At 37.3% G+C, this 27,292-nt stretch overlaps 1 protein-coding gene across 1 annotated transcript; it reads right to left on the reverse strand.

Annotated features, from left to right (window-relative positions):
• Positions 1-3,553: 3,553 nt before the first annotated feature.
• On the reverse strand, positions 3,554-27,268 carry PEX1 (peroxisomal biogenesis factor 1). The gene is made up of 24 exons (XM_054639017.2): positions 27,069-27,268; positions 25,346-25,489; positions 23,397-23,480; positions 23,041-23,155; positions 22,179-22,951; positions 20,705-20,824; positions 19,863-19,986; positions 19,496-19,605; positions 18,208-18,308; positions 17,468-17,600; positions 16,798-16,894; positions 15,512-15,682; positions 14,092-14,246; positions 12,604-12,793; positions 12,245-12,411; positions 11,325-11,459; positions 10,675-10,739; positions 9,723-9,865; positions 9,542-9,645; positions 8,435-8,611; positions 6,682-6,912; positions 5,027-5,224; positions 4,556-4,686; positions 3,554-3,900 (listed from the first exon to the last, which is right to left on the reverse strand). Exons 1-24 carry the CDS (start codon positions 27,186-27,188, stop codon positions 3,816-3,818), a joined length of 3,873 nt encoding a protein of 1,290 aa, XP_054494992.2. The 5' UTR covers positions 27,189-27,268; the 3' UTR covers positions 3,554-3,815.
• Positions 27,269-27,292: the final 24 nt, after the last annotated feature.

Below are 27,292 nucleotides of genomic sequence, written 5' to 3' on the forward strand. Positions count from 1 at the left end.
CAGCAGGCTAAACCTTAGTCAACAGATTTCCATTTCACTGTGATGCCTAAGAGAGATTGTTACTGTTTGGGCTATTTTAGAAAGGGGAAAACTCAAGTAATTGAACCTTAAAGCCAAAATTCTCAAGGGGTGGCAGTAAATGGGTTATTCCCAAATGATGCCTGTGAGAGACAAGTGAATCCTTACCTGTCAACTGACATTGACAAATTGTAGTCCAGTCTCCCACCTTTGTTCCACAGGATTAACTCTGCAAATACCTGATGAACTCATGCAAGAAACTCTGTTCTGCTTCTGGTCTCGTCAAAGTTCCTCCACAGCTTATGAATTTATCATTGTTATCTTAACTTCTTGGAAAGTAGGCTCACTCCCACCCTACTGCATGAGCTTAGGAGCTATGAAATAATAAACAAGGACTCAGATCCTCATGCACTGATACAAAACACACAGATTTTACTGTTTTCACAATAACTAGGAGTTAATAAATAAATTAGGCAAGAAGTCAAATTATAAATTACATTAATAAGATTAAAAAGTCAATTATATATTTTAACAATTTTATATATATCACACACACACCCAGTTAACTGGAGTGAAATAGCCTGTGAAAAAAATCAAGTTTATGCAATGCTTTTGCTTTGAAATTGTGTTTTAAAATATTTATTTGCTTTTAGGCTGGAGAAATTGACTGTGTTTCCTTAATGCCACAAGAGAGGGATGGAGAAACTCCCTGTAAGACATTAAATCCACAGATTGGTCCACACAAAATTTAGACTTGTTTGGTGAACTAAAAGCTAAAGTACATTTCAAACCTAATATAAATGATAAAATTCATGTGTAACCAGGCTGTTAACTGTCATGCTTAAAATATTGTCAAGCAGAGTTCTAGCTGGTGACATCATCTATTGAACATAAGGCTAAGTAATTTAAGCCTCCACAGATGTTGCTTATCTTTTAAGTTAATTTCAAATGGATTAAGAAATCTTTTCCATTTTTCTCTTTGAAAATAGAACAAAGTTTGATTCCCTAAGAGATTAGACAATCAATGACCTTGTGAAACTTTTCCTATACACCAGAAATACTGTTTCCCAAAGAATAAATGTGATTTATGGCAGAATACCATTAAAAGGACCCAACACACTGGATGAGATTTAATGTGCCCCAATGCCCCCAATTCTTGGAAAAGCAAGTCTGTAAGATTTTCATCATTAAGAATTACCAGATTCCCTCAACATTCAGACATATAAGTTTCTCAGTAGAGTTAATTGCAGCAATTAAACCAGGATTTAACAGAACTGACCTGCTACCTCACTTTTTTTTTCTCCCTTGAAACTCTTTTCAGTCAATACTCAGTCTAGAATGGCATATCACTTTCAAAACAGGTACATTTTTCCAAAGCATTATTTGAAAAAAATACAAGCTAACCAGCTGAAAGAAGATAGCTCCAAACATAAAATTCATTTTAAGAAAAATTATTGAATAGTAGTGGAAACCAAGGTCCTATTAAAAAATTTAAAGAACCCCTTGCACAATGGAAAAAGGGTTACTGTTTACATCATTTATGTATAACATTGTTTTCTTCAGAAGTCCCTCAACTATAGGGAAAGACTGGTAAGCAGTGGAGGAAAGATCAGTGACAGCTGACAATGTTGGTGACAAGTGAAGTGAAAGAAAAAAGCTATCCCAGGTTATCAAACCTTTATAAGGGCTGTAATACATACCCAGAAAAACAGGCATCATTATCCCTTAAGAGAGGTAGTGACAGGAGAACTAGTGAGGAGGCACAAGATTTGTTCATCTCTAGATGCTGCTTCACAGAGCTGGTTTAGTTCTTGACTTGATGGAGGAGACTAGAAAACAGGTTCAAACATGACACCCATTGCTTGTCAGCCTGTGCAATCATCCTGAGCCACTGCAGCTAAATCCTACTGCCCTCAGAATGTGAAACTAATGTCATCAGTCCCTTTTCTCTTGGAGAGCCTCTCCCTCCCAGGCCTTGTGCAAGAGTCTCTACATGTGATCCTCATTGCATAACACTTGAAGAGAAGGCATTATCCTCCTCTGAGCTATAGGCTTAATGCTCCTTGAACATCAGACTTACAATAGATCTTAGCTAGGCTTCATCTACATTTTCTACCTTCCAAGGTGAGATGTCAATGTAACTCAGAATGAAACCAAAGATCACCTAGCAGCAGGTACTTATTCAGTGACCTCCTTGGATCACATGAACTTGCCCTCAGCATCACCCAGGTTATGTGTGCAGGGGACTGTCTGAATTAACACTGAGCTCATTCACTTGTGAATTTCCTTGCACGGAGGAAGGAGGAAAAAACAGAGATTCAGAACCTAGACTTCCTGGGTTTTAAGAACATTTTCCATGACAGTGTAGTACATAATTTTGGTTGAGGACTGGTGAGACCTTGGCATAGAGCAAACCTTCCTTTTTAACTCTGCAATATAATCCTTGGCACTGAAGTACAGTATTCCTATTAAATGACTCCCAGTGTGAGGACAATACAATAATCTATGGAATTGTCTTTGCTACCATCACAATTAGCCTGTGACTGGTCCTTTCAGAGTTAAGCATCAGTGCATTATGAGATCATCAGTACAAGGAACATTAAATAATTTCCATTTCTAATGAAATTTTGTACAACCATTATCTAGACCTAAATTGAAGAACAGATACTGCTGCTAATTCTGGCTAATCTGGATGTTTTTGTAATATCTGAAGATTTCTTTACCAAGTGGAGAAGATGTAATAAACCGCAGTGTTCTTTTAAACAATTTTGTCACGGACTGAGCTGGAAGACCACCTTCTTATAGAGGTTTTGGATGAAGGAAAGAACCCTTGACTGAAAATCAAAGCCAGTAGGTGAAAGAGTAAGTGAAAACTCCTATTGATACCTGAGAAACTGCAGGAACTAATCAATAAATTACCTGGGCTGAAGTTTCAAATGCAAGTATTCAAACTGATGATAATATAGTATTTCTTTGGCTTAGAGATGAAGACTATTTTGAAGGGGAAGCAAAATGCTGTGAAAGAGTCAAACAGACTAATGGGAAACATCCCTAGTTTTCTTTCCTCCTTGTGTTAAGACCTGGTTATCTGCGTATCAGTTAAGGAACACAACTCTCTAACAATCTCCATGGAAGACAAGAATTGTGAATAATTTCAGATGTAACATTACAAAGCTTCCAAGTATCCAAAACATTTTTAGTGGTCTCTTGGAAATAAAAGTAGGGGTAAGAAGGTGCAGGTGCTGTGAAATGCAATTTGATATTCTTCTGATTAACAAACAGTGGCAGAAAACAAGATGCAAGTATCTTGGTCTGGTTTTCCTGCTATATTCTGGAAATATGAGTCTATTTGCTTGCTAATATACATATGAAGTACCACCCTCCTCTAAGCCCTCCAAAGCCCCTTGGAGAATGGCTTTATAGACTATTTTAAAAACATATCCCCCATTAATATTACAGTCTATTTGACCAGTTTCTATTTGTTGTGAGGGAGTAAGCAGGGACAGGAAATCATTGTTAGATTGTTGCAAGTAAATGATAAAAAACAAAATTTAAAAGTTTATATGATAAACAAGTGGAAGGAACATAATCAATGTTCTCTCAAAAAATTTAATATCAATCTAAAGGAGAACAATTTTCTTCAAAATAAAATGTGACATAATTTTACAGCATATTAGTTTAAAAGAAACTTATCTTCAACTGCTGCATTAATAAATCTATATGAATATAAATAATCTGATTTAATCACATCTGTCATTTCCAGTTACAGTTTAGCAATTACAAGCAAATACAAATCACTAAGCTAGAGTAATTTTTTGTCCTGGTCTGAATGTTGCGCCAATCTGTACTTTCCTCTTCTTGGGATTCTGAAAATTATCATACCTGGAAACAAAAAAAAGACATTAGCATTGTGAAATGTGGGGTTTTGTGTCTGCCTCTTCAGATGCATATTAATGCACCACAGAACTCCAGATGTTCAAGTAAATGAAAAATACCTGTCTCCTCAGACCTGGGGACCTGGAGAGTTATCACCCACACACCTAATTCAGAGAACTCTCTGCCCTGCTTCCTTTGGTTTTTTTCCCAGCTTTTGGTCTCCAAGTCCAAGGAGACACATTCTCCTTTTTAGTATGTTTGTACTTCTACAGATTATTGCCTTTCCCAAACATAGCAGCTACAAAGATCACTACAGAGGGCCAAACTCCAGCCATTTGAAAATACAAGGAGCTACTACTAAGTGGAAGCAGGAAAGACCTAGAACCTAAAGATCCTCTTTGTACTGTTATAGCTCTTAACATAATATTAGGGAGTCCTAGTCTGTTATTTCTAGGTCCTACAAGAATAAGACAATTCACTGGTAAAATAGTTTCTCTTTCTCACTATGTAACTTAATATTTCTTAAAAAACTGCTGTCAAAAGCTATCAGCTACCTGCTGCCAGTCCCCACATTTATTTTAAACTATTGTGTTTCTGATGTATAAGGAATGTGGTAAGACCACATCTCCACTGAATTCAAAATTAACAAGAAAATACTTACAATTCAATAAAATGCTTCCAGTCATCCTGACTAATGGATGGTCTCATACCCTGCAGAGCAGTCATCAGGTGAGACTGGGTGATAGTTACAGTGGTCTTGGGAAGCACTGACTGATTAAGGGTGCTGTCCTCCTTGAAAAGAGCCATGAGCAGACAATGAAACATTTCTACAGAAACACAGTGCCATCAATATCATTAACTATGGAACCTCCCATTACATGTGCAGACAAATGCATTAAAAAACAGTCACACCTTTCCCCCCTCCATATTAATAAATAACAGAAATAACTGTTGAATTACATGAATGCTAACATCCGGCTTATTTTCCTCAAATTAAGTATCACTTATCTTTGCTACTTTCATTACACAGTATTTAATATTATTGCAGAAGTTATTTACTGAAATACCAAGAAGTGTGGAAAAATAACAGAAAAGCATTAAGACTAAATAATAATTTTTAAAAGTGCCATACTCCATTCTTGCTTCTGTAATTGGCCTTGCTAGCATTGATTTCTGTCCTCAGGTGCTCTGCTTGCTGCTCCTGGTTCTCCAGGGAGCCTTCTTGAGAAGCTGTTCTAAGCATTGCAGGCTGTGAGGATGCAACATCTCTCTGAGTGATGCTGGTGAAGTCGTAAGTCATGGAGTTTGGACCAGACAAACACAAAGAGCTCTAAATTAATCACAAGAGGAAATACATTAACTCATTATGGACCCAAAGGAGCAACTCCATTATTAGGAATTAGCCTACAATTCAATATAAGCTTGCCTCCACTGGCAAAAAAGAGTGCTTTCTCTTTAAAATATATTACATATGAAATTTTTTGAACAGAAAGATTTAAGTTAATATGCCAAAGTGTTTGGGCAAAAGGCCAAATTTGAAAATGAAGTGTTTCACATCTGGAAAATATGTAACTGTTTTTGTAATGGCCCATCTGAAAAAGAATAAAAGTCTGCAAAGTCCATTGCTTTAATTACTTAGGAAAATCAGTGGTTCTGAAATCTGGACAAGTAGCTTTGGAATTTAAATATTCACCACCTCCAAATTCCCTGTGCATTTGATAAGTAAGTCCCTTTCTAATTCAACAACTTCAAGAGGTCAAAGTCCTTGTGTAGAATCCTTGCTGAAGAATTTTCACAGTCAGAGGAAAACTAAGTCTTTAAAGTTACATTAATCGAACACTATCACCCATAACACAAGATAAAATATACCAAAGCACCTTAGCAGTCAGTAGTTCTCTAATGTCAAAGTTATTTTTGGCTTTAAGAATCAATGCAAGACAGTTTTGAAAACAAGAGACTAAGAACTTTGATTACTACTTGTAGTAACAGTTCTACAACAGATTGAAATTAATTTTGATAATGAGTTTCCTACAGATCACACACAAACTCTGAAATTGTGTGCTTACTGTAAGGAGCTCAGAGGCAGCAAACCCTGTTCTGCTGACCTGCCAGCCAAGAGATGAGCTGATCACTGTGCAGGTGCTGGGCAGCCAACCTGCACATCCCTACCTGCAAACTGGCCAGAGAACATGCTGCTTTATGTGCAACATGATGCAACATCAGGAATTCTGCTTAAAGACAATGATAGAAGTTAAGGTTTAGTTCTGTTCTTTTTCACAATTCCATGGTCTGACTATTCTATTAATGCACGTTTTGTTGGGAACCGAAAAAGGTTGATTGATTCTTGAGACTGTAACTTAATTCTTGAAAGCTGGGTTGTCACTCTTTAGCAATAAAACTAAGTTAAAAAAAAACCAAGCAAACCAACCACCAGAAAGTCAAGAACTTATTTTAGTGTTTGGAAGAACTTCGGAAGGGAACAAGGCACTTGACCAGAGAGTAAAATCTAACATGAAAGCAATTTGCTTAATTATAGGGTATTAAGCAGTATTTTGTGATTTTGACTTTAAACTCCTGCAAGGTTGCAGAGAAGTCCATATTGTATTTTCTCAGATCATGTCCTTCCATTCCCTTCCTCACTGTGGACTACTAAGTATAATCTGAAGACAGTCTGAAGGTCAAAGCAATATAATTGTATTTATAAACAGAACCAGGCAAATGGTATGTTTTTTCTGCTTCTCAACTAATAATATTTAGAAAATTCAAAACATTAAGTGAATAATTTACCAATTCTGAAGGAGTTCCATTCCCCAGGTCTGATTCATAAGAGCTTCCAAAATAAAGACGATACATGTTGGACCTTGGATCTTCAGGAAGCAAGTCAGACATATCTAAAGAAATAAGAGAGTGCTCTAGCCCTGCTTCTCCATCTGTTGCTGAATCATCTGAGCCACTGCTGTGATTTAGAAAAACCATGGAAGAGAGACTGAAGTCACTATCAGAACTAGATCCAAAATCCTGTAACAAAAACCAGAACATTACAAGAGTTAACTCATGACAAACTACAATCAGAAATACATTAAAAGATTTGATATACAGTGCAAATGAGAGCATCAATTTACTTTTGACTCTAGTAGTAATCTGTCTTTCTCTAGGAGTATATTTCTAAATATTTTGCTGAGAAAATCTAATACCTTTAAGAACTTTCTGTCTTCATGCTAGAAAAATAGTTTCAGGAGGTAATTTTAAGGTTTTATTGTTTCTACTGCCTCACACTCTCAGTAACAGCAAGCATTGGGAAATTTCATGCATGTGCTGTGTTATAGAACTGCACCACTTCTGTCTCTACTTTACCTGCCAAGCAAATTAGTATTTTATGTAAAATGCTCTAGGAGGCTGAAGTGAGTCTACTTTTATAGTGCCTAACTGCTGTACTAGTTTTTAGTCTATAGCCAATACACTTTAAATACTGATGTGGAAATCAGAGCTGATGCTTTAAACTGGTGTCTGCAAACCTCTCTGATGGTCTCTATCAGTCAAAAATTTCTGAGCACACTCTACCAAGCAAATGGGTATTATTTGTATATTATACATGTACCACTGAAGCTCTAATATTTTCCTCCTGCACATCAATGGACTGCCTTGTGCTTTCTCTGGGGTGTGTGCACACCACTCTGGTCACCATTGCTTGAGACAACAACCTCTTCCTGTAATGGATAATCATGAGGTATCAACTACTTGCTGATGCTACAAGTGAAGGGAGTGTTAAGGAAGACACTCTCAATACTAAGAGTCACATCTTCAGAGCCCAATTCCTTGGTAACAGCTAGGGCAAAAAGAATTCAAGAGGGTCTCCTTCATTGTGCACCCCTGACCCAACCCTTCCCTTTGGCCACATAGTAGTGGAGGCCATGCCTGCTCCTTTCCAGCTAGAACCAGAGGCATTAAAAACGTGAGCAGAGGTGGCTGAACAGAGGCTAAAAGAGGAAGGATCTGCCAGTGAGTCACATGAGGGGTACAAACCAAGGGTGGAATCCTGTACTTCCAGTTGTTACCTGGAAGATGAGGCAGAGTTGGCCATTTCAGTATTGCCATCCTCTTGCCACTTTTCTCCTGACCTCAGTCAAACCCAATCTGCTGGAACAACTCCCCCAAATTCACAAATTTCCCATTTCCTCCATCATCTAAAATGTGCCATCTCAAAACTGAATTTGCTACCTGCTCCTAAGAAATTCAGTGTGGGATCCCTCCTGTCAATCCCTCCTCACAACAGTGATGAACACATTTGGGCTTACATATATCTATTTAACAATAAATACCTATCATTAAATGAGAACAACCTCGTGTTTAAGAAGTATTTAAACCAATTCATTACATTATTCTTGTATTTTTCTGCAAACATTTTAAAATGTTAATCCTCTGTATAAAAATATAAGAAAATATAATTTAGCTAAAAATCCCCATTGATACAATTAACTCTTTCAAACATATCAACATAAAAATAAACAGGAGAGACTTCTTTTATATTAGTTTTATTTACCTGTGTTAAACCCAAATTTAAATTAGTATGGATTGCCTCTAATTGGGCATTGTACAATAAAGCTTTTAGGTCAGCCCCGGTGAACTGTTCTGTTTTTGCTGCCAAATCCTGAAAGTCCACATCATTTGCCAAAGACAGGGAATGACTGAGAGCTTTTAAGATTTCATAGCGTGAATTCTGGAAAAAAGGAAAAAAAAGCCAGTAAAGCAACCTGTTATCTTCCTTGTCCTGACTGCTAGATGGTGCTTTGGCCCTGTCACCAGCCATTTCCTCTCTGAGGGAGGGAGGATCTTTTTTCAAGAAGATACTGCCCTAATACTAGAAAGATACTACCTTAACCAAATGTAGTATACAGAGAATATACTTCTCTAATATATTGAGTCAATATCTGGGATTTTATATATGAAATACATAAAAATATGAAGGTGAGCTCTGCTCCTCATATGTCCTTTTGTAAAGAAAAGTATGATGAAAGTGAAATGCTTCTGTTTATCTGAATGATCTTACTCTAAACCAGAACTTTAAAATAGAAAAAAAAAAAGGGGGCGGGGGGAAAGAAAAAAAAAAAAATTAAAAAAAGGAAAAAAAAGAAGGTGGCACAGGATGATCATATGTGTTTCAGAATGAAATGATGTGGTGGTATTTATTAAATGTATGAACTAATCTGAAAATAAGTAGTGCTAATGTTTTCTCATAAAATGGGGAATTGGCAACACACATTGTACAACCTCTGAGGATAGGCTATGGTTTAAGCAAATGGCAAATCCACTGGATTGATACTTCAAAGTAAGGTGGAGAACCTTATACACACTACACTGCATCCAGTTTCTTTCTGCAAATTAGTTCCCTATTTTTTTTTTAAATCAGCTAGATCCACAGGATATGACTTGATCCAGAAGACTGTGCTAAACACCTTTTCTTTCCCTAGTTTTATGCGAACACACTGACATTAAAATCAGTGAATTTATCCTCTTGTATAACTGGAGCTGGGAAATCAAGTCCACTTTTTCCAAGTTTGAAATGCTACTACATATAAAGAAAAGGAGAATAAAACCCCTTAGTCTGTTTTTTTCCTTGCCTCTCACATGAAATTATTTGTTTCCTCACCTGATCAGGAGGTGGACAGTACAGGCATTTATCCAGTCGACCTGGCCTTAACAAAGCAGGGTCAATCAAATCCGGGCGACTGGTAGCAGCTAGCACATAAACTCCTTAGGAAAGTGCAGAAAAATGCCATTAGCATCTGCTTAACTTCTGCATAAACAGGAGCACACAGGTGAATTGGTACCTTGCAGGCCTTCCACACCATCTAACTGAGTCAACAGCTGGTTAACCACTCGGTCGGTGACTCCTGTGTTGTCGTGGCCTCGGCGAGGAGCAATAGAATCAAACTCATCAAAGAAAACAATACAAGGCTTAGCTGCCTGAGCTCTAAAATGGAAAAAAAATGAGCAATACTTATTTTTCTGTCAAAGTTTCATTCAATGGTAGAATTGCTTAGAAATATTGAAGGTAATTGCTTTTTGCTTCAGAGAACAGTTGTATTTAATGACAGAATAGAAAATCTGCTTTCTGTAAAATTTAGGAGGTTCTGAAAACTGGGCTGCAATAGAATCACTGCTCATTTTTATGACATACTTAGCACTCACTTTATCATTTCTAAGTGCTCAACTGTCATATTAATATACATGAAAGCTCTAAAATTCAATCCCTGCAGATGAGTTCTTGGCTTACAGACAGCTAACAAAAAGACTGCTACGTGATGAGTTGAGAAGCAGAGGCTATGTAGGATATGTTAGTATTAGGGAGCACTGAGGGCCAGTAAGAGCACATCTGTAAAAAAGAACTACTGGCATTAAGGACTTGAATACCAAGTTTAATATGACCCTAGGTATTGAGTGTGCATTACTACATGGAGTACAGTCAACTGGAGTACTATCTTCTGGAAACATCTGAAAGGAATTCAGGATGTGTTTTCCAAGATAATTCTATGATGTGAACCAATGCACTGTAGCTGGAGAGAACTGGAGTTCAGCTTCAAAAGCACAGTCCTCACTGGAGCCAAAATGGGCAGTTCTTTAGCAATGATGGCCAGGTTGAATCTGCCAAGATACACCCATCTGGTTCAGCACAACTGATTATTTCAGATGCTTTTATCTGATGCCTCCTCAGACAACAAAATTATTTATTTTTGCTTCAACCAGTGAAATGTATAGATCACAAATCTTTACAAAACAAACCTGTTAAATATATCTCGAACTGCTTGTTCACTTGCTCCAATGTATTTGCTGAGCAGTTCTGGTCCCTAAAAAGATATAATCAGAAAACAATACTCATGACATGTTTCTTAGTTGTAATGTGTAATCCAACATCAGCATATACTTTGTGTACTAGACTGAATTTTCTTGCAACCAAGACAGTGTCATCTCTGAACAGAAGAGCCAAGGGGTCTAGATAATCCAGAATTTTTCAAGCATTTCAACTTATTTAAAAGTAATAATTTCCATTGTTGTACCATAACAGAACACGTGTTACATTATCTCAAGGCAAAGGTTTACACTGTATTTTAAAAATGTTTAAAATATATTGCTCAATTTCACTGTCCAGTGGAATCAAAATCTGGGATCTTTTTACAAAAAAAAAAAGAGAAACTAAGAACACCTAATTAAATTTTATAATTCTGTCTAATGAATAAGTATACAAAAAAAATCTCAGTAATAAAACTGTGAAGTTCCAGGAATCAGATATCCAGAGGGATATCCAGAGACTCACTTATATGTGAGTTTCTTATTGTGCTATTTTGCCCTCACAAGCACATAGTTTCAAGCATTATGTAAAGTGATTTCATTCAATTAATAAAATGAATCAATTAAGCTTAAACTGCTGCTACCTTGATGCTGATGAAATTCATTCCACTCTCTCTTGCAACCACTCCTGCCAACAGTGTTTTTCCTGTTCCAGGTGCTCCATACAGCAAAACTCCTGATCTCTGCCGTATGGGTAGGTTTGCAAATAATTCTGGATACTGGAAAAGAGTTTCAATGTGATATATTCTAAAATAAGCAAGTATTCTGTAACGTACTGGAACATCACTGACTAGTGATGATTTTTGTCTAAAGAGAATGCATCTGATTTATTATATTCCCAGTATTATCCCAAGAGCTCATTTGGACTGCTTTTAGTTTACCTGGGCCTGAACTAGATTCCTAGGTGTACCAGGTACCTAAAATACAAACAAGGGGGATTTTCTACCAAGAGGAAACAGACCGGAATAGGGATGGACTAGAGCTTTATATTCTCCATACACTAGTAGCTCTAAATTCCTGTTTTAATTGCTGAATGATATGATCAAATATACCATTCAGTCATTTCTCTGAAGAGTCAATGCTCAGTGACTCATCTCAACATTCAAGTTTTAAGCAAGGCAGAAAGGCCAAAGTAAAATGAGACTGATGGATTGGCATTCATCTGAAAAAAAAATACTCCTCTAGCAAAAGCACTGTAGAAACCAGCTGGAAATGTTGTCTTTACAGAGCCTAATCACAAGCCCTGCAAGCAAGTATGGCAATACTCTAATACTGTAGAGCAACACTTGCTCTGTAGCAAAGCTCAGCCATTGCCTTTTGTATTTGGAAGAGAGAAGGGGAAGGAGAAAGTGTTTTCTAGTAGCTGAAGACAGTTGAAGTTTGGAAAGCTACAAAATCATGCCTGTCATCTTTCTATCCAACACTTTCCAAACCTTAAAAAATAATTCTTCCCTACTAACATTATGTGCAAAATTCAAGTAACTAATTTAAAGGAACTTAGTACCTTTGCAGGTAACAGGATGGTATCCCTGAGCATTTGCTTCACATCTTTTAAGCCACCAATCCTGTCCCAGCCAAGGTCTTTAGGTTTATGAAGGTTGACATTTCTCAGAGCTAATGGAGTAAAATCTTTTAGAGCTGTTTGAAAATCCACAGTTGACAGGTTCAAATCTGCTTAAAAAAAAACAAAGAAAAAAAAATCCTGAAAAAAACCCAAACAAACAGGCTGCCAGTAACAAACTCCTTACAATACTCAACAATTAAAGAAACTTTAAACATAAAATATAAAACCTGGGGGTTTCTTTCTGCATTCTGGATAACAGAAGTAAGACTGTGAATTATGAGATTTTGTTGTCAACATACCACCATTATCTGATGCATTCTGGTTAGCAGCACAGGTATGAATGGCACGATCCACCAGCATAGTAAAATCTCTAGCAACAAAACCTTCTGTTTCCTTTGCAATACACTGGAGGTCAAGATCAGAGAAGTCCTTTGGATCAGAATTCAGTTTCTTCTTTATTATGGAATACAGCACTTCATATCTTTGCTTCTGAAAAACAGAATTGTGCAGCAAATGTGTATTGAGTTTACTATATGGAGTTTTTATATGGAGTTTTTTATTGAGTTTTTATATGGAGTTCAGGAATTCAAAGAGTAAAACAGGTATGACTTACTAAAATTTCCTTAAATATTTGTACAACACCAACCCTTTAAATAACCAAACCTAAGAAATATAAACAAATGCTAGTGCTTCAGGTGCACTTCAATAAATTCACCCATTTTATAACTTTAAATATTCACCTCACCAGAGCTACTTTAAATTCAACATTAATAATGAAACATCCCTCTCTCCCCAGATTCTACTGTTTTACATCCTTTTTTTCTGTTTCACAGGAAAAAGAACACATTTATTTTTGTCACCATGAGCAAAGAATATGTTTGAGATGCAATATATTGTGCTAGATAAAAAAAACTTCAAGTAATAGGGTATCTTTTGAGATCTTGACTCATCCTTAATTTCAGTATTAGTATTAAAAACAATAAAAGCAGACTTGCAGGAAGTGGGAGAAAGTTAAACTGCATCTAACACAGCATCCCCTCCTGAGTGGCTTTTAACAGCTGGCCTGTGACTGAAGACACACAGACAGCAAAACTCATGCTAAATACAAATAAGTCATTAGGGGATTCAAAGTATCTGCTTTCTCCTGCATGAAAGTTAATACTGTTCATTCTTCTCTCTATCCATTTTTTTTTTCAAACTGGACTATGTTCAAAAGTAGAGGAATAGTATCAATATGGAAACAAACCTAAAATTGTCCCATCAAATTAACATTAAGTTTTAATAACAATTTTAAAATGCATGTGCTAGGGACATACTTATTTCACCCAATTTTAAAATGCATGTGCTAGGGACATACTTATTTCACTGAGCTGTGAAAAACCACACATTTAACTTCATTTCTCTAACTGGATGACTTACATGTTTTACAAAGCTGCTCCTTCAGCATCCCCTTGGAGGTAACAAGGAGACATGCATATCTCACCTGTGTTAGAGAACCTGACTTGTTTCATGTTGAACTGAAACACCCTCTGAATACACCCTTCTCTTACCACTGAAGAGTGGGGCCAACTGTGCCAACTCTGAGTTTTTACTGGATTACTCTTACTTTTTTTAACTTTATAATGACAGATTCTGAGGTACTTAAGTATCATGAAAGAACTTCTAAGATTTCCAGATTTTTTTTCTCATCTTCAGGTATAACCTACTATTTTTGCAGCTGTTCCAGCATCGTATTTGAGGCTGCTGAGAAGGCAAACAACATTTTAAGCATTTTTATTTGAATTTACCTGATCTGGAGATCGGATACATTTGAAGCACTGAAATACATGAGTTCCTTGTGCTGAAACCAGGGAAGGATGAAGGGAATGTTCAGACTGACTCGTGGCAATTAATGCAATCAAACTTCCCATGGAAATAACTTCTTTCATCAGATCTTTCAAAACTAAACACAGAAGATATTGCTCCATGAATTGCAAAAGAACAAAAATAACCCTAACCTGGAGGGCAGCATTAGTGCACACAAAATACAACAGCTTTGTAACATATTATTTTTATTCCCATGTTTACAGTTGTTTTTTTAAACGAAAAAATAAAAAAGAAAAAGTGATTCTCTCTAGGACAGCACATTCCTTTAAGAAAATGCCATCAGAAGTGCTTTTTAAAAGCTGACTTTGTAATGTCACCAATGGCATCTATTTTTGTGTGCTATTACTCCCTCCATGCAAACAAAAAAAAAAGTTATAGGAAAAAAACCTAGATCTTAAACCTAGAAAATAAGCACTCCAGGAGAAAGGTATTACATAAAAGTAAAAAAAAAAATTAAGGATGCAAGGTAGATAATCAAGAAAAAATCTTTAAAACTCTAAAGCTCTGTTGTATGCATTACACCTTTAAGTAAAAGTAGTAAGAAAACCAAACAATTCTGCATGTAACTTAGCACATTTTTTAGGAAGAAATTATAGTAAGATTTTCTGATTTTCAGAAGTATTTCAGTAAAAATTATTCTAACTCCCTCAAACTGTGCTAAGAAATGGAAGGCTATGGCTTTATTAATCTTGGTTATTTAGATTTCATTTGCAACTTAGCATTGTCTAGACTTTCAGGAATAAAAGGGAACCATATACAGGATGTCAAACTACAGCTGATAATCTTGCTTTTAACATTTGTGATTTGTTACATTGTAAAACAGAACAGAAGTTCTACAATGTATACTAAGTAGGATGATAAAGAAGATGGTACTCATCTAAAATGAGCTGCTTCTCAACATCAGTAAGTATCAAATTGATGTATCACTGTAATTATAAATAATAATTATGGAAAACAAAAAATCAATTTATCAGAAATGATCAGTTAAAGGTTTAGCTGCAGTTTGTACTCAATTGCAACTACTTGGCTGTATAAGTAATAAGAAAAAGAACAGAGAAGCCTCAAGCACTGGCAGTGGTACTGACAACAGGCATTACCAGCAGCAGTGGTGGATGCACATTGGCAAGGACTACTCCAAGATCTAGAGTGCATTATTTTGATTCAGCTAGGGATCAACAAATGCCTACATACCATAATTTGTGAGTCTCTGCCTGAATATCACATGGTCCAGAGGCAATAATGATACAGACAGAATTGTTCAGGTAGGACAGTACAACTCAAGTGGTAAGAAACTCTAAGTTGCATTATATTTCTATCTAGACAAAGGCAGAACAGTATTACCATAAGCAAGTCTATTGCTCTGAACAGTTTCAGGGCTGTTCTCATGCTCTGGTGTAGAAGGTACTCCGACAATGTGATCAAGATCATCCATCAGAAGAATGGATGGTTGTCTCCATGCTGCCTCTAAAAAAGCTTCTTCCACATGTTTCCTTATGTTTACTAATCTTTTTCCTAAAACAAAATACTATTAGAATGACACAAAATATCAGGAAAAAAATCAGAGTGACTACATCTTGTTCAATGTTTTATTTTGTCTATTTTGAATTCACATCTATAAATCCAGATACCAAGATTAAACCAGAATCAACAATCACTAAAGAAGAGAGTCCACACCTTCAATCAAACAAGTACTAGAAGGCTCCACACAATCTAAAATGATATTAATCATCTTTTACTAACCACTATAGAAGCCTACAAGTCTAATTTCCAGACAGTTAAAACCAGAGAAATATTAGCAGCATTCTAAAATAGCTACTAAAGAATTCTGCAATTGGAAGAATTGCAAAGGACCTAGCTCATCATCAATCTTTCCCCTTTTCTCTGGTGCAAGGAGCTCCAGCTTAAGTAGTGATTTAAGCAAAAAGAGTTGGTGAGGAAATATAAGGGCTCTGTAAGAAAACAGTCGAGTATTTTCTGCCCTTGTAACAGCAAGACTATTTAGAAAACCCAGTGAAATGCAAGAGCAGAAAAATGTCTCCTTTGTGCTCTTCCATCCTCGCGTAAAATAATTATTTTGAACTCACAAAGCCTAAGGAGTCATCTCATCATCTCTAATCATGAGTGTTAGATGCCTAATGCCAAATACACTAGGTTAGTAAATATGCCACCATAAATCAGGTTTCAGTTGGTCATTTGATCCTTCTTTGGTGCCTGTGTTATCCTCTCACTGAGTACAGGTATCCTTTAACACTTACGGTTTGTTAACAAAACATTTGTTCTAGCTAGCACAGCTGAAAAAACAGTTCAATTTTTGCAACTTCTTCCTATTTTGTAGCAATTAGAAATTAGCATGGCAAGCATGGTTTGAATTGCTGGTGGTATGTGGGACAGAAACTGATGGAAATGTGAAATAAACTTACAGTAGCTGTATTTTCATCATCATGAAATGTATTTTCATTCATTTCATAGAATTTTTATTTCTACCACATAGTAATTGTGGGGCATCAAACATCCTTGTGAAAACAGCAAAAATGCTAAAAAAATTATTCAAACCAAATACAGTAACTTCATAACTGTGCCTCTACTGTACAGCAAAGATTTGAGATTAAAATAAACTATTGTCATACCTCTTAAAGCTTTACAATCAATTACTTCTACATGAGCATCCAGTCTAGTGAAAGCTTCTTTGCAGATGGCCTTTGCTAATGTTGACTTTCCACTTCCCTACAAAAATAAATGTGAGCTAAAGTAAATTGACAGAGGCAATGTGTTTCTGTGTTTTTGTCACAGTATGCACCAGTCAACAAGCTGGGGAAGCTGTACACACACTGGGTTTATTCCTCAGGTTCAGTGGCATATGGTATTAAATGGATCACTGTAAGAGGCAACAGCCAAATAACAGTATCAACCCCACTGCCATTTGATGCTAGAACACAAGAGAAATTACATGCTTATTTTCCTTTAAATACTTCAAGGACAAGAGGTGTTTATCATAATATAAAGTAGATTAATCCCCTATTAAAACTGCATTGGTACCAATCTTCAATACCTATGCGTGTATATATACACACACACACAATATGTTTGAAGGTTGCACACAGTGTGTGTGTGTGTGTGTTAGATAATATTTTACTGAATTATCTCTGTTCAGTTAAATGCTCTTTTTTTCAGCTTGCTCTTTATTCTTCAGAACAAAGTATCTTCAGTGCAAAGTATGAAAAGAAAACTAGTGTCGACCAGTTTGCAACCATGGAAAACAATGTGCAAGGGTTTGCAGGTGAAAGCAGAAGTGAGTACCTTTCCTCCTGTGAGAAGCACTCCTCCACTTCGCAGTCCCACAGCATTAGCAGCCAGCTTTTGAGATAAAGGGCGCCCCAGAAGACTGTGGCTTATGTGTTCAAATAAAGATGTGCCTAATTTTTCCACTCCTCTGTAGGGGAAAGGAAACAGTAAATGACCTAGGGGTAGCATCAGTGCACACTCTGTAGGCAGTAAATCTTGCACTATGGGGGAGTTAGAATGCTGACAGACTGCATTCTCAGTTGCCTTTCCCAGCACTGACAGCACACTATCACAACACTCCAAGCCTCTCATGTCTCCTCTACCCCATCCCTTCACATTTGCTACACAGTACTGCTGTTTTCCCTTGTACTTATGACCACAGCACTCTGCATTTCTCTCCTCAGCTGATGATTGCAACAAAACTTTTAGGAACTACAGTTCTTTGAGATCCTTACTATTAAATGCAGCTGAACAAGTAAACAGGTGGAAGTTACTGGAGGGCATACATTGGCAGACTGCAACTTAAAAATTTTGTATATTTGAACACCCCAGCTAAAACCACCCCACTGTCCCTTGCTGCTATGTAGAAGTTTGTTCATGCTACTTAGAATAGCAAAAACTGACACAAGCCAAAGATGCACAGTTTTGCTTAGATCTGGCATAGTTTCCAAGAAGTCTGCTTTTCCACCAATGCTATTTTTTTCTAATTCTCATTCCCATTCCCTCCCATGTTTTTTCCTACAAAAATGTCTCACCCTAAATCACTTAGTTTGTGATATGGAAGGTTCTTGTCTCTATCAGGCATAGGTGGCTGCTTGTCATCATCAGCTTTTCTACTTAGAGGATGTAAAAGAACCTACAACAAAGGAGAGTTAGGACTTTAGATGAAATATAACTACAGGAGAAGGCTATAGAGTGACCAGCCATTTCTGGACTTGTGCAAAGATAACACTGCATGTATGCTTTGCTGTGCTTGAAAGAAAGTGCATTGTAGAAATGGAAGAGATACAACTACTTTCAAAATACAATCTAGTGTTGACAGTAATTTAATAATGTAAGATTAGATTCTGGGCCAAGTGCTGTTTATAACAGACTGTGCAGCCCACTGTCTCCTCCCCTACATGCAGCTCTCCCCGTCCTGCTGGCAGGAGAGCTCATGAGGCAGAATAGTGAAATTGATCAGAAATCTGACTGGGTGAAAAGTAACTTGCCAAAGCACCTGGCATGAATTTTTCCCTCTTGCTCACCAGGGAGCTAGTATGGAAAGCTGGGCAGGCAAACAGGGGTTGCAGAGGGTCACAGGTAAGAACAGGAAAGTTGACACAGCTCTTAAGAAATGCATTTTACTCTTTCATCTTCGTTTCAGTCACTTGAATAATTTCTAGAAGCCTTCTTATAGTTTAGTACTAGTAAAAAAAAGCTCATTTTATTATTTTCTTAACAGCAATTATAAATTTTGCAGGTAAGTTATATTTGAAATAGCCTTTAATTCCCCACTAAAATTCACTGCATGTTTAAAAATGAAGAAAACATTATCCTACTCCTATAATCATAACCCTAAAGCAATGGGCAGTGGATCAACTGGAATTACTAATGGAAGCAGTAATTCTCATATTAAATAGAAATATTTATTCTCCTGAGAAATTAAATATGGAAGAAACAGAAGGCACACAAACTATACCAGAGAAAAGGCAGGCTGAGTGTGGTAGGTAGTTACCAGGGGAGAGAACAACTATGTATAAGGATGGTACATATACAAATAAGTGTAAGAATGTTCAAACATGGACAGTACTGACTCTTCCAGCTGATTTTTCTGAGAGTTTGATGTGCAAACTCTATGACACTCAGTGACAAGCATGGCATGCCTGGAATTTCAGCAGACCCTCAACCTACAAAATGACATAGAGGATGCAGATATAACTTTATGAATAGACTGACATTATTTACTTTAAAAGGGAAACTGAAATATATACAAAATGCAATACATTTTAAACAAGTATAACAATTTAAATTACTTGATACCTGATACTATGTGATATTTACTTGTATATTTGTCTTTTGCAGCAAACTGGGACTCAGTATAAAAATATTCTCAGACTTATTTTCTTCAATGTGCACGGGATGCGCTGCACTAAGGACAAACTCCTCTATTCCTGTAAAAACACAATGAACAACTATTAAAACTCCAAATACGTTGAGTTTTTGTTCCTCACAAGATAAGACAGATTAGAATATTGCTACAATATAATCCAAAATTAAAGACTAAAAAAGATTAATCATTATTAAGGGGTAACTCAAGCTTACACTTTCAGTGTGAAGAGGTATCAGTTATGTTAAAAGGTGTATACAGAAATTAACTGGCATACTGGCTAAGTAAATTTCACAGTAGACAGGACAGTATTATCCTTGCCTTCTTTAACAGACAGATGTACACAGTCTGTGCTTGTCATTATCCATGGGTGATCATCAGTAGTGGAATCCTGCAGCCAAGAACTGAATGCACATTTAACATCATCTTCGCACATATCTTTATGCTAAATAGGAAAAAGGAAGCAGGTAAATAAAACAAAACCAGGTATTTGTAAGTAAAAATGTTTTTTCTTCCAATGCATGAGGCATTTGTTTCTCTTACAGCAGCAGAGAGATGGAAGAAGAAGAGTTTTATTCATTTAGAAAACAGCATTTTGCCCACAAATGCCATTTCTATCAACTGCTCTAGGGAAAACATCTGTGCAGCCCCTGCTATGGCCACAGCTGAGTGTTAGACCACCTCTAAAGAATTTTCCTTCAGAACACTGATATGAGGGTGACAAAAAACTTCTATTTTTGTTTTACTTATCTGCCTTCCCAGATCTAAGGGCACTGCTCAGACTCAGGGTTTGAAGATATGCACTGATAATGACCTGAGACTTATCTCAGGTGCTCACTACACCCCTCTCTTTCTCATACACCCTTTCCCTAAAAAAAGAACCCTGTTCACAGTACATTAATCAAAATACAAATACTAGATAAGCTCTGTTTAAGTAGATCATAGCAATATATTAATTTAAATTTACATAGTCAAAAGAAAAAACAAGGAATTATACCCCCAAAAAATCCTTTGGAATTATTTCTATAGAGAACATCATCTAACAAATTAAAATAAATAAACACAATGCCCTCCTTCCCACCCCCCCACCCCCAGTTTGACCAGAGCAACATTATCAGTTTCCCAATATATGAACAAGTATGTTACCAGTAACATCAACTCACTAAGTTCTGTTTGGGTTGCAGTGTAAGAGATACAGGAATTTTAGGAATAGATTCAACTGACTTAACTCGGACTGTTGAATGTATTGCAATATTTAGTTTTTTCCTCAAGCCATCTGCAATCTGAAAAATTTAAAATAAAAGCAAAAAAAAAAGCATTAGAAAGTAAGCTAGGTATAACATTGCATATATAATACTACATCAATTTCTTCACTAATGGAACCTTAGGAGAATTATTGACAGTAATATCCAAATCTTACTCTTACATGCACACTTCTAGTTACCTTTTATCCTATTTGTAAAAGTGCTCAGTACAGCTGACCTTCTAACTTAATAAACTCAAAAGCTCAAAAAAGAAGTAGAAGAAATTCTTACAACATTGCAAGAATGCTCTTAGTATAGGAGAAAAACAACAATTTCATTTCATTTGTTGATTAAAATTATTTTACATGGGTAAGTAAATATACATAGAGCATTACAGAGACCAAAACTAAGCACCCCTGCAGCAGAGAGACAGAAAATGCAGCCTCCCTAAATCATACTAGTCAGTTTGCCCCTTTAAGGAAACTCCTTTTCAATCTGTGTTATTTTAAAACTTACACCAATTTGAAAACATGTCATAAATATTTCTTAACTGTGAGAGACTTTATGATAGCTGGCATTCAGAAAATTTTTACATCTGTCAAAAGATTTCATGGCAAAGACCACTGCAGGCTCTTGTTCTCATTCTTAACACAGCAATGAGTGAATGGTGAGAATTGTATTATGTCAAAATAGTCAAATGGTGATTTGAAGCACATTTTGTTTGTTTTTGTTGATCCCACATGTGCTTTCAGGAAAGAACAGGCAGTAGTTCTATCAGACCAAGCTGAAACATCAGTACCTCCATATCCAGAATTGTGCCACCTGGCAAAATGGCATATGAAAACTAGAACAGTTTAAATTATACAAGCTGGTTAATGGATATTCATCTTCAATATATATTTTAAAGACTGTATAAAAGGATTCACAAACATTATGCAGCACTAGGACACACCATCCCATTACTTTACCCTTTGATGACCCCTAGGTCAATGCACATTTCAAAGAGTTAACTGATGAAGAGCCACATAATAAAGTGCTGAATGTATGTAAATAGGTACTTTCACTTTCTCATTAATACAAAGGCTACCCACAGACTGTGAAGAAAGCATATATTCCCTTCAGAAATGCTGAAGCATTTTCCTCATTTGGCGTAAAAATGCTACAGAGTGCAGAAACCCAGAGCACACTGTACACCTTGGAGCATGATGGTAAGTAATATAGTCCAGAATGAGTACAAAACACAGCTCTAGCAAACAGTATTTGGTTCTAGTAAACTCAAGAGATTAGCATAAAGTCTACAGCCCAACACCACATGTTAAGTAGCCAGTTCACAACTATCCACTACAAAACATTATAAAATACATAGCCCAAAATATGGTGTACTCAAACTGACCCAAACTCTTCCAACATGCAGGGCTCCCCCATCATGGCCATACTCTATGACACTCTTTAGGTCTTCAAATCCATTCCAAACAATTTGAACAACAGATCCCTCACTGGATGCTTCGCTGCTAATAGAATTAGGAGGGTTTTTGTCTTGTGTACTAGTCAAATGATTTTGCTTTTCAAGTGGCAGATTTTGTTTTGCTTCTTGATGACGCTGTCTTGGGGAAAGCAGCTCATTAATTTTCCCATAAGATACTACAGGATTTGGATCCAAATCAATATATTCTAAATTCCATGGAAAAACGTGAACAGCATTGTGTTTCAGAAATTCATGAGTGGTGGATACATTCTGTACGCTGGGAGGCTGGGACTGGCATACTCTAAAAATGGAATCCATGTGAATTAAGTTCAGCAGCTTGTCTTTGAAGATGCTCATTTCATCGTTATCACATGAAGTCTTCTGTTTCTGCTCAGATGTATTAGCAAAAATGTTCCCTATGAAATTCCATATATTTGGAAGAACATTTGAGCCAAATGTCATGTTTGCATCAGTCTTACTCTGTTCAAGGGCTCCAGGCTTTAAGTAAGGTTGTTTGGCAAAAGGATCCTTTAATGTTTCTTCTTGTTCCATGTTATTTTTCACAAAATTTTTGAGCAAGATGTCACTTTCTGTGGCAGGTGTGCTGGTGATATTCTCCTCAGGTCCATGTGTTTTGGGACATACCAGAAGCTCCGTGCATGGCTCTAATCTCCCATATGGGGCTGCTGGCACAAGTGTACCTAAGTATGAGCAAAAGATGCCAATGAATGCATCTACCCCTGCAAAGCAGCTTCCTGGAGGTGCTCCGAGAGCCTTGAGCGCTGCTTACCGATTCTGATATAAACATGGGTGTGCTGCTCAACCCAGACAGGAAAGATGGCTCCTGGAAACACCACTCGAATCTGGTCCAGAAGGTGTCTTTCAAGGGAGGAAGCGTGCAGTTCCTGGGGAAATGTGACACCATTATAAATTAAATACTGCATACCTTTTTAACATCTGTTTGAAGGAAAAAAAAGTATGTCTCTCTCTAATACACCATTTGAAATATAAAATACAACTAAACTCCACCACATTTAGTATTCCTAAGAGGCTGAAAGGAATGGGGCATTGTGCAAAAAACTGCTTGAGTCAGAATCTCTGCCATCTGTAAGACAAGAACACGAACAATGGAAGGGGTTTAATTACCAGAATTTCCCAATCATCTGCTGTGAGTGGTTCCACTTCTACTTGCTGACAGGAGGACACATGGGAACAGGGTTCAAGAAACACCTGGCAAAAGTAACACCAAAATATTTAACTCCTTATTTTTTATATAAAACCTCCATCTTTATTTCAACTAGAAAATTGACTTCTCCTTCACTGTATGTTTTCACTACTTGAAACACACACCATCCTGAAGACACCAGGTAATTCATAAGCAGATGAATGCTCAATGGATGGGAAATGGATTCCATTAGGCTCAGAGACATCAATAAGCAGTGAATATTAAAAGCACCAGGAGTTTATCAGGTGATAACAAACAATCCATTTTTAATACACCTTGATCACATCACCATCTTTCCATTTTTAAATCTTTATTTTTAAGTCCCCAGGATTTTAGAAAGTTGGAAAAATTAATTCACTTGTGCATAAATTTAGAACCAGCTGAAAATAAGGAAAAAAGTACAATAGAAAAGCAAGCCCAACTCCTTAATGAATGGTTTCATAGGAAGCAGCCCCATCTCCACAGAACAATTTTAGTATCATGTGAATCAGGAGGACTGTTAAAGCTGTTGTGGCTTAGGTCTTTCAGAATGCATTAAATACAGACTTCAAAAGTCAATTTTTGCCAAAGGTTTCATTAGGTTTTATTTGACAAAAAAAAAAAAAATACAACATCTTGCAATTAATTTTCAAAGAAACGTTACTAATTTTTTTCCTGATATAAAACTAGTTACCTGTTCTCTGAGAGAATTACGTTAGGTCACCTTTTATAAAAGTAGCAATCCGTTTTGAAATCCTCTATGTCCTTAGTTTGAAGCGATAATTGAGAGGAATATCTTTTCCCCAGCCCAGCAAAAAGAAGATCACACAGCAAACATGTAATTCCTGGATCCAAAACGATGGTGAAATTATTTAATCATGTATTTATTTGACTGTACAGATGATTATTCCCAGCAATACCTGGGTGAGGTTTTCTTAGGTTTCCTTTGTCAATTGCTTTCCTGTTGAAGGCTATTAGTTGCTAGAAATAAAAAGGGTAGATGCCTGGCTTCTCAACTACTAAACTGGAAATTTATGCAAACAGACACATAATTTCCAGAGAAAATATGTTTAAAAAGTAAACAAAGTAAGATAATACACTGCTCTGAGTCACACTCGATGTCTTCTATGATGTTGAACAAAATTTTGTATACAAGAGAATAGGCAAATATGAATATACTACAAAATGACACTGTGTAAAGCAGTACTTTTTTATTCTTGTTTGGTTAAATGTCTACCTAGTAATAGAAAAAAAAATCCTTTGATTTTGTGATTTTAGTAGTTCCATGTCAGAAAACTCTGTCTGCCTCTTGGGCATCTCTAATTTCTGCTCAATGAAAGAGTCATTTATGAGAAGTTTAACAGTGTTCAGGAGTAAGAGATGAATGTACAAAGAGTAGACAGATAAACAGACAGATATATGCATAAGAGGTGAATACAAATATTCAAAGAGAAAGGGATATATGGTGAAGGGGTGAAAAAGGGATGAAAGTCTAAACCCCAAGTAGGTTAAACAAGAATATGCAGAAAGTCAATAGCTACTTTAAAATTACAAGAGTTCCAAATCAAATATTCCAATTCCAAGTTTTTCAATTGCTTAAAAGTGCATTTTCTGAAAATTAATGTCACTGAAGATAGTTGTTACAGCCCTGCAAAGACCTACCCAGAAGCCTATCCTAACATTCTTTAGGCAAATGTTAATGGTTTGATGAGCCAATCTTTTCATATTCGAGATATTTCATGATAGTTAATGTTTCTTATGAGCAGAGGTAAATGAAGAAACTGTCTAAATACATGAAACAAGGTCATAGCTAACTCATGTAAAATTATCTTTTCACTTTTCTTCCTATATAATCTTTATTTAAATAGAAAACTAAGATAGCACTTCAAACCTGTTCTCCATCTGTGATGCCAAGTTTCTCTGCCAAATGTCTGTTAATCTCTGCAATATTTTCACCCTGGTGACCTCGATGCCTGGTTTCCATCCAGCTCAAAAATACTGGCTGATGACCACAGGATATTTTCACAGCTTGGCCCTATGAGTTTTAAGAAAAGAAAACAAATTGGTATAAAACCATCTAAGTGAGATGACTACTAGACAACCTAAACTGTATTTGATTAGAGAGATCAAAGGAATTAAGCTATTATCTGGATTTTACACCTTGTTTGCACAGCTCTCACCATAGAACTGAGTGCTGGTTTAAATTCTTAAACAGCTTTCCATTTTTATGGACTATTTTTAAGTAGGAAAATTAATTCTTTTTTCTTTCTTCTGCATGATAAGTATCAAAAAATATTTTACAGAAATGTGTAACCGCATGTTTGCATTTCCCAAATGAGGAAAATAAATAAATGTACACTTTGATTTCATGAAAATTATAACATTTACATGGTCTCCAAGAGTGCTTCTGTGACATATTTAGAATAAGTCAAAAATCACATTAACTCAGACAAAAATGATTTAATCAATCTGTTTCAGAACTGCTCATGTATTTTGATGTCAAACTGAAGAACTTTTCTAATATCTTCTGCAATTAGATTCAGCTTTTGGAATGGAATAATTTATCCCCTTTTAAACATTTTTATTCATGAGATGTATTTAAGATACTATTTCTATCAAGTTTTCTGAGAGCCTATCTTTTAATTTAGCAGGTTAAACAAAAGGAGGAGTCCACCATAACAAACAGTGAACAGAATGACACTGTAAGACTTCAAAGCAACTGCACTCCTTTCTTCTCTCTCTTGACAGCAGATCTGTAAAACATTCAGAAACTGCAGCTGAAATGAAGCTCACATTTAATACTGCATTTCTTCCAATTCCACCAACCTCCTACGACTACCCCAAAGGTGAACGGGCAGGTTTTACACGCCTATGTTGTTCTCCTGTTGTGAAATGCCCTTTTTGGCCTTGAGAGCAGGAGGTAACCCACGCGAGGGAGGCCTGCTCGGCCCAGGGGGGCTGTGCCAGCTCTCCTGAGCTTTGCTCGCATCCTTCTGGTCTCATTGCTGCCCTTGTCCACCCTGTCCTGCTGGCACTCAGCTCTGCGAGCATGGCACAAGAGGCACACAGTGTCTCTGCTCCCGTTTCCACGTGTGAAATATTATTTATACTGTAAGGTGCACTCCCCGGAGCTGACCCCGCGTCTTCAGCAGGGCTCTGCATGACGGGAATGACTTTCTATAGTGACATATTTTATTTGTGTACAGCAAAAAGGAGGTACAGCAAAAAGCATGGATTTGTCACCTCTTCTCCCACCTGAATTAAACATTTACACATTATTCGCTTAATGCTAGCAGGGTACGGGGAAAACTGGTATGAATTAGGGAGTGATGATAGAGACGCAGATGCCCACACTGCCAGACCACGTTGGGGAAGAAAAACTCCCGCCTTTTATTAGGAATTGATGACGATACTGGGCCAGGCAGGAAGGGAGGGAAGGACGGGTTCCCCGACGTCTCCCTGTGAGGGGTCCCGGTTGCGGGGGGGGCTGAGTCGTGAGGGAGGAGGGCTCGGTATCGCCATGGTGACAGAATGCGGGGGGGGCGCTCACGTAATCCTCCCTGCCTGCCTGAGGTGTCCCTGCGCCCGGGCCCCGAGCGGCGCCGCCCCGGTACCTGCTGCAGGCGGAGGAGCGAGGCCAGCGCGGGCGGCAGGTGCAGGAAGCAGTCGCGGGTCCCGCTCAGGACAGTGGTAGCGGCGGCGGCGGCGCCACCGGGGTCGCCACAGCCCCACATGGCCGCCGCCACTGCCGGCCGGCCCTGCGCGCCCGCTCCGCCCGGGCACGGGCCCGCCTACCCGGGGCGGGCGCGGGGGGTAATGCTCCCGTCACCCCCGGGGC

This window comes from Agelaius phoeniceus, chromosome 1 (assembly GCF_051311805.1).
Source record: "Agelaius phoeniceus isolate bAgePho1 chromosome 1, bAgePho1.hap1, whole genome shotgun sequence".
NCBI lineage: Eukaryota > Metazoa > Chordata > Aves > Passeriformes > Icteridae > Agelaius > Agelaius phoeniceus.

Bases quoted from the DNA above. Each gene is read 5' to 3' on its own strand.
- PEX1 (XM_054639017.2), bottom strand. From the start codon at position 27,188: ATGTGGGGCTGTGGCGACCCCGGTGGCGCCGCCGCCGCCGCTACCACT. The intron at 15,683-16,797 runs GTATGACAATAG...ATTTTGTTTTAG, and splicing joins TGATTGTAAAGCTTTAAGAG to GAAAAAGATTAGTAAACATA. The intron at 12,412-12,603 runs GTATGTTGACAA...TTTTTTAAGCAG, and splicing joins GAATGCATCAGATAATGGTG to ATTTGAACCTGTCAACTGTG.